A 14,650-nucleotide genomic window follows, 5' to 3' on the forward strand; every position below is an offset into this window, starting at 1 on the left:
TAACCAGATCATGTCTGTATTTAAAGCCAGGCAATTCTTTGCAATGCACCGCATGGTTACCAAAAGAATCCAAACAGACCTTGCGATAAATTGGGCAAGGTTCATCCGTCGGGAACATAGGGATCATTAACCGGTACTTAAGGATAGCCCGATACTCCAAACCCGACATACGTTGGCCTAATCCTTCAATGGGGATGGCCGTTAGAAAATCCTGAGCCCGAGGAGCCCGAAGGCATTCAAACACCGCCTTTTGGCGAGGGGATAGATCAAACTTCACTTCTAAACTCTTGACGATTCCACTAAATAAGGCACTCGCCACAACATGTTGGGATTTAGGGGGGGTGTCCTTATTAGGGAACCCGCTAAGATCAAAATTTGGAAGTGAAGTACGTAAACGATCCATCGCACACCCATAATCAGAGTCCAACCCATAAATATCACAACCCCGAAGAATATAATCATTGTCATTTTGTTGTGTTTGCGTTGTCTTTGACTGTCCACTCTCGAGCCTTCGCCTTCGCCTTCAATTTTGTTTTTCGCCGCCTTCCATTTACAAATTAACTAAATAAACCGAACCGATTACCAGCAAGAGTAAAAGTAAAAGTATATTACATCTCGTCGTCAGTTTATAGGCCGTGGAGCCGCATCTCGCAGTCCAACTAGCGTCGGTCGCAAGTACGGACACACAATAATAATAATAATTAATAATCTCTCTCTCTTTCATCATCATCATCTTCACACATTCATATTCATTCTATTCTCTTTCTTTCTTTCTTCAATCGCACAAATCCAGATTCTTCTTTCGTTCTATTACTACTTTTGCTAATCAATCACAGATCCAACACACAGGTTAACTTAATGCTTTATTTCCGATCTATTTTCAACTGCTGAGATTCTTCTAATTTTACCACACTTGTACTTCACTTGCTTACATTATTGTTAGGTTAACTTAATACTTTAATTAATTAATTAAACTCTGTTATACTACTACAACTGATCACTTATTAGGTTATGCGAATCATTATAATGTTATTAGTTTGCTGATGTAATGTGAATGTTAGGTTTAGTTTAGTTTAGTTTGGGGATTTTTTTAATGGATGATGTTTATTGTATTATTATGCTATTAGGAGTGCTGTATGATTAGGTAGTTGACTGAACAGTGTAGTCTATTATTAATCACTGATTTAAGTAACTGGTTTAGGAAGTACTGGACTTATAAGGAAAATTACAGAATGAACTGAAAAGAGTTTATGAATATGAATTGGAGCCACATTGTTTGATCTAGTGGTCTGCTCACTGACTTTCCATTTTTGGAAAAACTCATATGATTATACCGGTTGGTTCTGACATATTTCAAGGTTTTCCAGCTTTATGGATGATGTTTATTATGTTATTAGGAGTGTGGAATCTAAAAGGTGCTGTATGATTAGGTAGCCTGTTGATCACTGTTTAAGTAACAGATCATGGTAAGTAATAGCGGAGTAGATGGAAAAGCACACTGTGATTAGAATGAATTGAAATTGTTTTTGAACATGAAATGGAGTCACATTGAGTCATTGCTAGTGCTAGTTGTCTATTCACTTAAGTTTTAGAAAAATGTATGTGATTATTCAGGATCATGTTGTGTACAAGTTATATGTTTAGCATGTTCAAGTGTGTGATGTTTCTAATTTTGGAGTGTTCATTAATGAGGCATGCAAACCTGCTTGTGCAAGGTAAATTATTCATACAACCAACTAGTATGTAATTGTAAAAGCTCGAAAAGGAATAATTTTGGTGTTGTGATTCCTTACATTCTGCTTAGATAGTGATTCAGTATGAACTTTGTAGGTTATAGTGGTCAGTGTTTATATGTAACATAGTTCCAAGTGGAAGTGGCGGTGTTAGGTTCTGCACCTTTTTTGAATCTTATCTTTTTTTTTCTTATAATCAAGTAAATTGGACACTCGATTAGTGATTTAGTTGCTACTTACACCATGTAAATCAAATCCACAAAAAGAAAAACCAAGTCAATCTTGTCCAAATCATAGATGTCATTTGACTGCATGAATGTGTATAAGTGTGTTTATTAATATCCAACTTATGTATAATATATCACGGTTTACATTATGTTCTGCAGGTGCTTACATCCAATAGTCCTTGCCCAAAGCTACTTGCATTGGCCTGGACTAACTTAAATATCATATAAACCGATTCATTTTGTACCTACTGGATTTCTGTGGCATTTTGTTTCTTATGCTTTAGTAGCCTTATTTTTCTACACGATGTAAGTGCTATCCTCAGCCGTTCTTCGTTTTCAATCTTAGTATCTGTTTTTAACTCCTTTTTAATTATTCTTTTTCTTGTTACAGTTGTTTAAATTTTTTATATTCTTGCAGGCTGACAGCTGTCAGTTATTATCATGAGTTGTAGGATGCTTGATCAGCACAGCAATGGGCATTCTCTTTACAGTATTTCAAGGGCCATTGCTACTCTACTTTCTATTGCTTTGCTGTCTGGTGAACAAACTTCAAGGTCTTACTAGTGACGGTATGTCAATTGAAGCAAATAGCAAGCAATAAATATCTAGTTATTTTATATGAAATATAATATTATTTGTTTTATTTTTCAGGGGAAGCTCTTGTTAATTTCCGAACAAATATTATTAGTTCAGATGGCCTTCTTCGTCAATGGAGGCCAGAGGATCCAGATCCATGTGGATGGAAAGGGGTAACATGTGATTTCAAAACCAAAAGAGTTGTATATTTGTAAGATTTTAAAGCCTTAAACTTTATCATTGATGCGTTAGTTACTCTTTATGAAATCATTGTAATTTCTTTGGTCTTTTTTCTATATAATTTTGCAGGAATCTTTCAAATCACAAACTGAGTGGACCCATATCACCAGATATTGGAAAGCTAGATCGTTTAACATTTTTGTATGTGATTTTGAGACTCTATCTTGCTATATCCCAATACTCTTTTGTGCATGATATTTACAAACACAGTATGCAACTAATTAACGATGCTATATATATAATCTGATGTAGAGATCTTCATTACAACAACTTTTATGGAGCAATTCCTCCAGAATTAGCAAACTGTACAGAGCTGCAAGGATTGTAAGTACAGTAGTTTTAGTTGTATGATGTCTAAGTTTCTTCAAATATTTGTCAGTTTAGTTTTTTGAGATATTGATGATCTTTATTTGTTGTAATAATAATAAATTTTTTTGACAGGTTTTTGCAGAATAATTATTTAAGTGGAGTTATTCCTACTGAATTAGGAAATATTTCAAAGCTTCAAACATTGTAAGATATTTGATTATTTTCTGTAATTTCATCAAGATACTTCTTAACTTCTATTTTATAATGTTGTCATCCTTATTATTTACATGCTAGTATTTTATTAAGAGTTGACATTTCACGCGAGTGTTGAGATTTTGGTCAATGGATAATTTGCTCCCAGAATTAATTGAGATTTTGTTTCTGTATGTTGCAGGGATATCTCTAGTAACTCTCTTAGTGGAAATATACCAGCATCACTTGGGAGTTTGAGAAGCCTTTCAATTTTGTAATGCTTCCCATTTGAGTTTTTTTAAACATTTTTATATTTTATTATTGAATCTTTTATTTACTTCCGTTCTTTGTACTTGTGAAGCAACGTCTCTAACAATTTTCTGACTGGACCAATCCCATCTAATGGTGCTCTTGATCAATTTGGGACCGACTCGTGAGTTCTGAATTTTCATTTCGTGTGCATATAATATTACATTTAAGATTAAAAAATCACATCTAGTTATTATTATCTAGCATTTAATGCTCACTTGTACAGAAATCATTAACTATTGAATATTCTATAAATTTTTCAAATGATAATTTGGTGCAACTGTACTATGATTTATTGAAGTACAGCAGATTGTAATTTTTGGTTGATTGCTCAGTTTTCTTGGAAACCGTGGCTTGTGTGGGACCCATATAAATCAGTCGTGCAAAAATGATGGAGGTCCAGCTGGTTCACATCCTAAAGGTCTGCTATAACCTTTTACAGTATATTGTATTCTAATTGCTTGCTTTTCTTGTATTATTAGATTAATAAATATGCAATAATAACAGGAGGCCAGAGTGTGAAGAAGAATTCTGGACGGTTGCTTATTAGTGCTTCTGCTACTGTTGGTGCATTGCTTCTGGTTGCACTCATGTGTTTCTGGGGCTGCTTTCTTTACAAGAAACTTGGTAAAAATGAAGTCAAAGGTCTTGCAATGGATGTGAGTGGAGGTGAGCTTTTCAAACACTTCTGCGCGTATATCATGATATTACTTTCAAAGATCTAATACTGAATTGTTATTGGTTTAGGTGCATCGATTGTTATGTTTCATGGAGACTTACCGTATTCTTCAAAAGATATTATAACAAAGTTGGAAACTTTGAATGAAGAACACGTGATTGGTGCTGGTGGTTTTGGAACAGTATACAAACTATCAATGGATGATGGAAATGTATTTGCTTTAAAAAGAATCGTGAAATTAAACGAGGGTTTCGATCGGTTCTTTGAACGCGAGCTTGAAATTCTTGGAAGCATTAAGCACAGATATTTAGTAAACCTAAGAGGATATTGCAATTCTCCAACATCAAAATTGCTAATCTATGATTACTTATCGGGTGGCAGTCTAGATGAAGCTCTTCATGGTAATGTAATCAAGATGTCAAATTGGTCTATTAGATTATTGTAATTGATAAATATTTAACTTAAATATATTTGCAGAAAAAGCTGAGCAATTAGATTGGGATGCTCGACTTAACATAATAATGGGAGCTGCAAAAGGGTTGGCATATTTGCATCATGATTGTTCACCTAGAATCATACACCGAGATATAAAATCAAGTAACATTTTACTTGATGGAAATTTCGAGGCTCGGGTTTCAGACTTTGGACTTGCAAAGTTGTTAAAAGACGAGGATTCTCACATTACAACCATTGTTGCTGGTACTTTTGGATACCTAGCGCCAGGTAGGATCATAAGTTACGGTTGCATGTTACATAGATTATCGATCGAAAACAATAATTTTAAGTTTTGTATGTTGTAACGTTTACTGCAGAGTATATGCAGAGTGGTAGAGCAACCGAGAAGACGGATATTTATAGTTTTGGAGTACTTGTGCTCGAATTGATAAGTGGAAAAAGGCCTACCGATGCTTCGTTTATCGAGAAGGGTCTTAATATTGTTGGCTGGGTATGTTTAATTTTCTTAATTTTACAAACAAGTAGCTTATATTGCTTTTTTTTTACATTAACTCTGTTATTCTTTTCAGTTAAATTATTTAATAACAGAAGGTAGGCAACGTGAGATAATTGATGTGAACTGTGAGGGAGTCGAGTCAGAAACCCTAAATGCTTTGCTTTCGGTTGCGATTCAATGTGTATCTTCAACACCAGAAGACCGACCCACAATGCACCGGGTTGTTCAAACACTTGAATCAGAGGTCATGACACCATGCCCAAGTGATTTCTATGATTCCAGTGATGATTAGCGTGTTATTATGGAGAATCTTGGCAATATCAAGATTAAACGCTTGAAATATTCTTTTGAGCAGATGGACAGTAAGGAATTAAAATTCTTGCCTTGTGTATTTTAGCACAAGCGTCTTCTTCCACAAGTGTTTGTTTTGCAGTATTTATGCTCGATTTTCTCGCCTATGTGATTATTATATTTTTTTGGCTTGTCATATTTAAAATGGGTCGTTCTTGTTTCTTTTCATCTTGATACGTGCAGATGTATATTGATGTTAGTTTTAACTTATTTTATTTCGTGTCCACGTTTTTTTTCTGTATTATATTTGTTCTTGTTCTTATAGACATTGAGAATATTTTTTGGTCTTATAATATTCCAAGTTAGTGTGATTATTTATGATGGCATTTTAAAATTACAGTTAGAACCATTAAATTGATGAATGATGATACATTATTATGCTAGGTAATATATTGAGTTCTACATCAATATGGTGTATTTGTTTGGGCACTGTTATAGTTGTGTAATTCTTATTATCATGCGCATGTATGGTATTTTTGACGTTCAACCAGATGACCGACATGCTTGCATAGTTATACATTATGACATTTGGAGACCCTCACTGGCTGCTGGACAGGTTGGATGTCAACAATGCATTTTTGCGTGGAGACTTGTCCAGACCACTTCATGTTTGCCTTCTTGAGAAGTCTCTTTAAGATGTGTATAACTCTTAGATCATATGGGTTTAAGCCATGCACATCCGAAAGTAATTTGTTTTATTGGCGTGACCCGGTTACTAGTTATGTATTGGTTTGTGTGACGATCTTTTTAACACCCGCTCTCAAGTTTTGTGGTGATAAAGCCACCTTTACTCATGTTCCTTTGCATCTTATCGGCAGAGGTACTTACAAGAGGGGCACCCGTGGAGGACCCGTTGACATACAGGAACATAGTTTGTGCTCGCAGTGTCTTGATTCATCCTGTCTTTGATCACTTATGTAGTTAGTAAGGTTTCACAGTTTATTCAGCTCCCTACTTATCGTCATTGGGTTGTAATTTAGCGTGTTCTTCGATATCTTGAAAGATGACGACTCATTATTCGTAGGTTTACTTGCCTTAGAGCATCCCCAGACCCCAATAGGGGATTCCTGGAAGTTGGTATATCCACGTGAAGATTCCTATCTACTACACTATTGCCTTGGGGTGGCTAAATTTTTAGAGGTTTTTGGATGCCATATTCTTCCACAAGAATCTACTAAAAACTAGTTTATACAGGAAAATGTAGGATATGTGGGCCACGAGATGGGTTTTTATTTAAAAAAGTATATATTCTTCTTTTTGAGTAATACACACACTTAGTAATAATATAGTTATAAAATATAAAACTACCTGATTAATTATAAACAGTCCATATTATAAACTAAAATAAATAATTAATTTAGTTTTTTAATTAAATATTACAATACCTAAACGTTACAATACTAAAATAATTGACTATTTAATTTAAAATCTAAAATAATAAATCATTTTAATTTATAATATTTATGGTTTATAATTTATAAAGTATTTTATATTTTATAGTACTGTTGTACACATATATAAATATATAATTTATAATATCTACATATTTTCGAACAAAGAATTAATAATTATATATATTTAAATAAAACCCAATCCATGACCGGTCCCATATTCCCTTTTTTCCTGCATAAACACGTTCTTGCTCGTGTGGAAGAATATGTCATCCACAAACTTTCAAAAACCTTGCCACTCCAATGGTGTAGGATGTAAGAATTCCCAAGAATCCCTATTGAATGTGCTCTTATCGTTGATCTACCGTATTTTACAACTTTTTTTCTTGGACCTTATTAGTTCTAGTTTCAAAAAACGACACACAATCGCTAGATCTAGCGTTGAGGCAAAGTATGTGACTCTTGCTCGCATTACACCCAATCACTAGATATTGTTTATACTAACTAAGCTTCATATTACACTACCTATTCTACCCACCTTGTGGTGTGACTACCTTGGCGCCACATTCCTAGCAGATAATCCAGTCTTTCACTAGCATTAAGCGTACCATACATCTAGATATACGCACTTCACGCGATACATGGTGATAGCTCAAAGACTCCATGTTTGTGACGTTTGCACATATTAGCCGATTATATCTCACCTGATATAACTATGATTTATTTATCCAAATTCAAACCTTATTAAAAGGTATTCATGTTTTTAGTATGATCAATTACCCTGTAACCATGATTTAGTTAATGAATATCACTAGTTTATTAATCTAATTTCTAAGGCATGCCTTGATGCAACAAGAGTGCTAACTTGCATACATACATGAATGAGGATAACAAAACTAAACACAGAGTTTTAAAATCCCACCAGATGAGCATTATAATGCTATTATCTATGACATGTTAGAAAATTAGGACCTGTTCGTTAGCAACATGCAAATCTTGTGATTGATGTTATTGGTTTTCTCGGGTACCTTTTTTTCAACGACTTTTTATTTTTAATTTTGTCACCCATGAGGCCATGAGATTTAATCCCTCAAAGGCAAAGCCTTATCCAACACTTAAGCATTTAACACCAACAGGCCGAAGGCCCTTGGGTACCTAGACCCGATTCGCATGGAGTTCATATCCTAACCAAATAATCAAAAGTCGAATTCGAACTTAACTTGGTCCACAAATATCTTGGTGAGTTGGTGCCTTGATAACATGGCCATAACCTACTTGGGAGCATATGATACCACCATAGCAATGAGCTAGGTGGTCCTCAATAGTACAGGTCTAAGCATAAGGTACCCTGTAGGCTATAGCTCTACATTAAGGGGCCACAATGGTCCATGAACTTAGAGCCTATGGTGCTTATGAGGTGGTCCATGGCTCATTGTTATCCACTTCTCTCAAACCATTTCACACCAACCAATTAAAGACTACACATTCAAGCATTCATAACAACTTATAAACATGTAAATGAAAATATAATCATTCAATTCTATTGCCTTCATAATAAGAAAGTACTCAAACTAACATAAGTAACGAACCCAATTCAAAGGGCCGATCGGTTAACAGACTAAAAACGGAAGTAATTAAGCGCGGTGTGTCACGTTATTGCCAGATATATCAATAGGGTTAAGTAAACCAAGTTATTGCTCACACTCTTGCGTTATTTGGTGTCCAAGGCAATTGCTTCAGGACGGTGAAGCAGTTTATGAGGTGACATCGGGGACTTCGGCTTAAGAGAAGGCCCGGTTAATCTGTTGCTGCTGTTTTCTTTCCAGGCTCCCAGATCCATGATCCCAAGTACTTTTCTGACTTCATTTGCCAACTCTATGACCATGTCATCTTCATGGCCTGTTTAACAGATATTAAAAAAAAGTTTTAGTTTTTTTTGTTATTCAAGCGACCGTTTGAATTTTTGTAGTCACGGAATCGTTGTTAAACGATAAGATGCCAAAAAGAAGACGTTCCAATTTTCTCGGGGGCATTTTGGAATAAAAGTTGTGGGGACAAAGCATACTGGTAGGACGATGAAAAGATTTAATATGCTTGAAGTGATTGGCATGATAAACGAAAGAGATCGTAATAGAATCTTTTCTTGTTTGTCAAAGATGCCCATCAAGAACGATAAAACAAGAATCTAGTGGTGCAAAAGCAAATAGACGTCCCTATCACGGAACCAATGAATTTTTCGCACGACAAACAGAAGTTAAAATGGCCAAAATATGGTATCCACATTATGGGCATGAATAAAGTTGAAAAATACTTGAAATGACCACAGTGGAAATGTATGTAGTAACGCACCAATATCAAACATCGCTTTCTCCAGCAAGAAAATGTAGTCTCGGTTGTTTCCACACGGGCCAAAAGCAGTAGCAATTTGTCTGAAAATGTAAATTAATTAGAAACTGGTCAATAATTACAGATTTAAAAACAGATTAATATTACAGAATAGTAATTAGTAAGTATGTTACCTTGCCATATCTTCTAACAGCGCAGGCCCGAGGTAGTACTTGTTTGATTCCTTGTCTGGAGTGGATGTGAAACTGTAACAAGTAACACATTTTATTATTACAAAACTTTAGATATGTGGATTTACATGGAATTGAAATAAGCTGTAACAACTTACACTATGACTTCTGATAAAGTAGGCTCGTCGGTCTCCCCTTCCTAAATCAAGAATTAACAAAAATGCAGACTTTTAGTTATGTGATTAAACATAATGACAAAATACACATATGGAACTTGGAAGTATCCTAACCTTGAAAAAGTCAACAGTGGTCTTCTTATCGTACTCGCATTCTCTGTTCTCTAAATACTGAAATGAATTTGAAAATAAATATAAGTCAAGTTTAATCTAATAAATGTAATATGTTTTGATCCTGTTCATTGGAACCTCTTTGGATGCATAAACTAATTGTTTTCACAAAAACAATATTATGGTAAATTATTGATTTAACTTCCAGAAGCAATATTTACCTTCATAGCAAATCTTTCTTTCTCTTCACCTCCTCTAACACAATACACAGCTCCCCACTGAAAAAAACAAGAAATCTCAGGTTAAACAAAGAATATTACTTTCTAATCAATAATTAAGATAGCTAATGGTATGATTTGAATTGGCGGTACTTACGCAGATGGCTCCTTCCTTATATTCAAGTGTGCAGGTCCTTGCAGGATGCTCGGGTGTACCTCTGTGATCAATGCATGCTGTGACATACAAATTATATGATCATTAAACAAGATCAATAGAGATGCATAAAAAGGAAAAAAGTTAAAGCATTTTGCACAAATATTTACCAAGATCGAATACGCGACGGTAATCCTTGATGTACCCTATGATTTTCTCATCATACTCAAACCCTGGGTTCCACACCAATGAGCCATATCCAAACACCCAGAAAACCATGATTTACTACTCTTCACAAACTACAAATTGTTTGTTAAAAACAATTAAAAAAATTAGTCACATATATATCATAAATTAAAAATCAATTAACTTTTTTCCAAAACAGAGTTGTACATTGAACCAGAAACAATTATCATATAAACAGCAAAACAAAATAAGTTGTTTTGACTTTTGAAAGTTGATGTGTACCACAATATAGTAAGTATACAGCATCATGCTCGTAACAATAACATTAAAATATAATACCATTATTTTATTTTTACTCAAATGTTCATATGTGACTTTTTTTTGTCAAATATATGAAAATTGGTATAGATTATGTTACCATCTATACAAATTAGTGATAATAATAATTTAAAGTAGCAAAAACCAAATTAGTCCTTTTAGGGTTTATCACAAAACTAGGCCCAATCATGAATCATTTCTGATTTTACTTTTGTGTTCATAATAAGTTAATAATAATAAAATACACACACAAGTGACTGGAACCATATTCATGATTGACTTGAATAATAATAATAATAATAATAATAATAATAATAATAATAATAATAATAATATAATATAGAATCCAAAATAGCTAAAAGTACCAATCAGATCTACCAAATCCAAATATAATTTCTAAATTCTCAAATATCAGTTATTTTGTCAACATTTATACAAATACCTAAATATATATATACATATATATAGCAGCAGAAATTATTAAAATAAGAAGACATGAATTGATTGATTGATTGATTGAATGCTTACGTAATAAGAAGAAGCAAATTAGAGTAATGTGCAGCGCTTAAACAATCTGACAAGCTGATCGTCAGACGACTTGCAGAAGAGAAGATGTAATTGAACGGAAAGCTAGGGTTTTGAGGGAATATTCCGGCGAGTATGTTAATATTAATAATATTAAAATGCCGGGTGAATGAATGAATGATGCGATGATAAAATGTAAGAAAGCGGCCTATTTATAGAAGGAGCATTTACCAGCCATTTGATGAAACTGCTGGTATCATCATGATGGATGACATGTATATATGGATGATGTATGTATCAAGTAAAAGAAGCATGCATGAGGCATGATTCTTTTTTTTTTTTTTTAATTTGTTACTTACCTTTTTAAATATCTATACATAAAAGGTTCAGTTTGTACAAATGAATAAGTTGAAAAAGGATATACATAGATGATGCATCATGATGTGCATGCATGTGAACCATATATGCATAGACTGGGTAGGTTCATTGAACCTGGACACTCATGCGTTTAGTCTTTTATAAACCGCGCATCTTTCATTGATTACATTGCACGTTTGATTTGCAAATAGAAATGGCAATAACTTCAAGATTCAAAAGAGAATAATAATTATCTTGTTCCACAATATAAAGAGAATATAATTCTGTTCCATAATAAAAAGAGAATAAATAAACAAAAACTATTAAACTTAGTTTTTTAAAAAATACATATTACGTGGTTTATACAATTAAAATTATTAAACAAACTAATTATCATTATTATTATTTAAAGAAAGATAGAAATAAGAAATATATTTAGGGTCAGAGTTCAGGTTTCATATGTGACAAAAAAATAGAATGTTTCAGGTTAAGTCAAGGGTTCTCTAATTAATCTATGGTGGATTTCTTTTAAGGGTGAAATGAAAATGATTGAGTGAGTGAGCAGAGTATCCTGTCGATGATCCAAATGGTCGTTAGAAAAAACAATTGGGCCATATAAAGACGTGTAAAACTTATATTTTTATATTCAAATCTTATTCAAAACTATTTATTAAACAACATTATTATTTTCAAACTTATTTCGTTTACTCGTAATACTGTATACTTTTTTACTTTTATAATAATTAATAGCATTGAAAACTAAAAACCTTGTTCCCTATCAAAAGATATGTTTTATGCACCCATAGATTCATTGAACCTAGACAAAGTATTGTTGATTTGTTTGTTAAATATTGAAAGTAGTTATTGACTATATCCTTTTCTTTTCAAACCCCTAACTCCCAAAGTCAAATTACCATATTGTGCTTATTCTACTTTATTAAATGTAAAGTTGAAAAGAATTAGGAAAGTATAACTTTTCGGCATTTATTTCAAATATGAAGAAATACATAGAAAAGGTAAAATTTGTGTCCTAATTTATCGGAGTTAAAGTGGTCGTTTATGGGACAGGTAAGAACAATCAATTTGTGCATAAAATTGGAATAATTGGATTCTAAAAGGGGTTAACATCTTTCGTTGGAGGGCCCAAATGGAGAGGATCGCGATGCTTATGGCTTTGGCTAAAATGAGCATACAGGTCCCCTCGGTTGCGTCCTAATTGTTCCGAGTTCTTGGAAACTTTGAATCACTTATCCACTTGTTCTTTAGTGGATTAGGTATGGCAAAACATAGTGGCCTGGTGTAAATTGCCACGATTCTATGTTTTCACGTCTATGACGTCATGGAATACTACATGTTTAACAAATAGAAGCGATAATTAGCATAAAGTGGTCCAAGCCATTTTTTATATCACTAGCTAGAGCATCTGAAAGACGAGAAAAAACAAGGTGTTTGATAAAATAAACAACCTTGTAAACAACATAATGGATCAAATTAAAACTTTTGAGCTTTTTATGGGTTACGTCGAGATTAAGAAGATTATAGCAAGTTGGGAACAATGGTGCAAGTTTGATGTTGTGATATAGTTGCTTTTGGTTTTAGGTCGGTTGTTAGTGTTGGTCTGATTGTTTGATGTTTGTTTATTATTGTTTTATACGGTGTTTAAGTTGTCTAGCCTCCTGCTAGTTCCTCTTCTTGCTTAATAAAACATTGTCATTAAAAATGATATAATTTACTCTAATATTAAGAAATAATTAATAATAGTATTTTATTACTCATCCATCAACAACACAAAAACAAAATTAATATAAAAAATTAATATAGCATGAAAACAAATTAAATTAGTGGAACAAAAAACATTTATGATAAATGAAAAACTTCATGAAGGTAAAGAGGTCAAGATCGAAGATATAGTGGGTGATCTTAAAACATTGAGCTTTTGTTGGCTAAAATATAGATCTAAATATCGAATTGGGAATGGGACAATTTGTGTAAGTCTGTTTTTTGGGTGTTGTTCCTCATGTATCTGGAGGGGCCAACATGTGGTTTGCTTTTTTGTTTGTTTTAATAAAATTCTTTTGAAAAAAAAAAACATAAAAACTAAATTAAATGGATAGGAGTGAAGTAACAAGCGTTGATAAAAATGAGTTTTCGTGAGTGTTTTTTTTATCATTTAGAGCTAAAATACGTATCATTTATTGGATTCACAACAAACCAAATCTTGTCCAAAATAAAACTAGAATTAGTGTTTAAATTGTTAAAGCTACAAAAACGAGAATGAATATGAGTGGTATGTAAGATGATTAGGACATCGCTCATAGTTTGCTAAAGACATTGTTACTATAGCAATGTTAATACCGACATTGCTACTACTCCTAGGCTACTGCCACTTGGAAACAATTCTTAGCAATTCCCACTGTTCATGTGTTGCAACCGACCTGGGTAGATACTACCACATACGCAGCTACTTTTGATGCACTTAAACATAAGGTGGAATCAGTCTCAACCATATTTTTAAACTGAAGAATTAGCATGAGACCTTTAATACTTCATGGAAAAAAAAATACCGATTATACTATATAAAAAAAATCGAAGTTTACAGTTCTTGTCTATGATTGGAGGGAGATTGTTGACCAATCGAAGGATACCATGTTGGTCATTTTAGTACACTATTGGATTAACTTGTCAATCGAGAAAATAACGTTTATTGATTAAACGAGTAAGCTGACGCGGGATTTCAACCTCGATTTTAATTCTAAAAATGTTATTTGGCCTTTATAATAACACTGGGTTTTTTTAGCACTTGAGCTAGACTGAAGGCCTTGTTGTTTTAATAACAAAATAAAATAAAATGATGAATCAATGATTTATAGGTGCCGATTGTTATTACTTTGGAAAAAGTGTTTTTCTCTGTTTTTTTTGTTCTCTCGATGGATCACATATGAAGAAGAGAACATACGATTACAAGGATTCTCTCTAATTCCGTGATCAGGGTTCTCGGTCTAATCCAATACATTATTAATGTATGTCCCACACAAATAAATTTATCTGATAGTATTTGATCTAGTCACATACTACAATATATATACACACAACATACCATATCTTGAGGGACTACAAATGTAACTTACCA

The 14,650-nt window shown here is 33.3% G+C and overlaps 2 protein-coding genes across 3 annotated transcripts; one reads left to right on the forward strand and one right to left on the reverse strand.

Annotated features, from left to right (window-relative positions):
• The first annotated feature begins 752 nt into the window (after nucleotides 1–752).
• Nucleotides 753–5,805, forward strand: LOC143635245 (LRR receptor-like serine/threonine-protein kinase FEI 1). 2 transcript variants are annotated; one of them, XM_077103120.1, is made up of 15 exons: nucleotides 753–849; nucleotides 2,120–2,266; nucleotides 2,379–2,529; nucleotides 2,612–2,747; nucleotides 2,846–2,917; nucleotides 3,029–3,100; nucleotides 3,218–3,289; nucleotides 3,480–3,551; nucleotides 3,639–3,710; nucleotides 3,922–4,007; nucleotides 4,094–4,255; nucleotides 4,334–4,666; nucleotides 4,743–4,988; nucleotides 5,078–5,211; nucleotides 5,291–5,805. In XM_077103120.1, the coding sequence occupies exons 3-15, from the start codon at nucleotides 2,433–2,435 to the stop codon at nucleotides 5,507–5,509; spliced, it is 1,773 nt and encodes a 590-aa protein (XP_076959235.1). In that variant the 5' UTR covers nucleotides 753–849; nucleotides 2,120–2,266; nucleotides 2,379–2,432; the 3' UTR covers nucleotides 5,510–5,805. The 2 variants fall into 2 exon arrangements, with proteins under 2 accessions (XP_076959235.1, XP_076959238.1); XM_077103123.1 differs by lacking the exon at nucleotides 753–849 and having other exon boundaries at nucleotides 2,053–2,266.
• A 2,669-nt stretch (nucleotides 5,806–8,474) lies between these two features.
• LOC143635193 (gamma-glutamylcyclotransferase 2-1-like) lies at nucleotides 8,475–11,420 on the reverse strand. Its single transcript, XM_077103077.1, has 9 exons — nucleotides 11,167–11,420; nucleotides 10,305–10,433; nucleotides 10,138–10,214; nucleotides 9,984–10,040; nucleotides 9,766–9,822; nucleotides 9,634–9,674; nucleotides 9,479–9,550; nucleotides 9,309–9,388; nucleotides 8,475–8,858 (listed from the first exon to the last, which is right to left on the reverse strand). The coding sequence occupies exons 2-9, from the start codon at nucleotides 10,411–10,413 to the stop codon at nucleotides 8,671–8,673; spliced, it is 681 nt and encodes a 226-aa protein (XP_076959192.1). The 5' UTR covers nucleotides 10,414–10,433; nucleotides 11,167–11,420; the 3' UTR covers nucleotides 8,475–8,670.
• Between the last annotated feature and the right edge of the window lie 3,230 nt (nucleotides 11,421–14,650).

The sequence above is a fragment of the Bidens hawaiensis genome, unplaced genomic scaffold (genome assembly GCF_021521415.1).
Source record: "Bidens hawaiensis isolate Kalapana, Puna unplaced genomic scaffold, B.hawaiensis_p1.1 tig00007413_1, whole genome shotgun sequence".
NCBI classification, from domain to species: Eukaryota; Viridiplantae; Streptophyta; class Magnoliopsida; order Asterales; family Asteraceae; genus Bidens; species Bidens hawaiensis.

Excerpts from the sequence above, each read along its gene's own strand:
- LOC143635245 (XM_077103120.1), top strand. The coding sequence starts at position 2,433 with ATGGGCATTCTCTTTACAGTATTTCAAGGGCCATTGCTACTCTACTTT. Across the intron at positions 2,530-2,611 it reads TCAAGGTCTTACTAGTGACG|GGGAAGCTCTTGTTAATTTC; the intron begins GTATGTCAATTG and ends TTTATTTTTCAG. Across the intron at positions 4,989-5,077 it reads TTTTGGATACCTAGCGCCAG|AGTATATGCAGAGTGGTAGA; the intron begins GTAGGATCATAA and ends CGTTTACTGCAG.
- LOC143635193 (XM_077103077.1), bottom strand. The coding sequence starts at position 10,413 with ATGGTTTTCTGGGTGTTTGGATATGGCTCATTGGTGTGGAACCCAGGG. Across the intron at positions 10,215-10,304 it reads CCGTCGCGTATTCGATCTTG|CATGCATTGATCACAGAGGT; the intron begins GTAAATATTTGT and ends TGTATGTCACAG. Across the intron at positions 10,041-10,137 it reads ATAAGGAAGGAGCCATCTGC|TGGGGAGCTGTGTATTGTGT; the intron begins GTAAGTACCGCC and ends TGTTTTTTTCAG.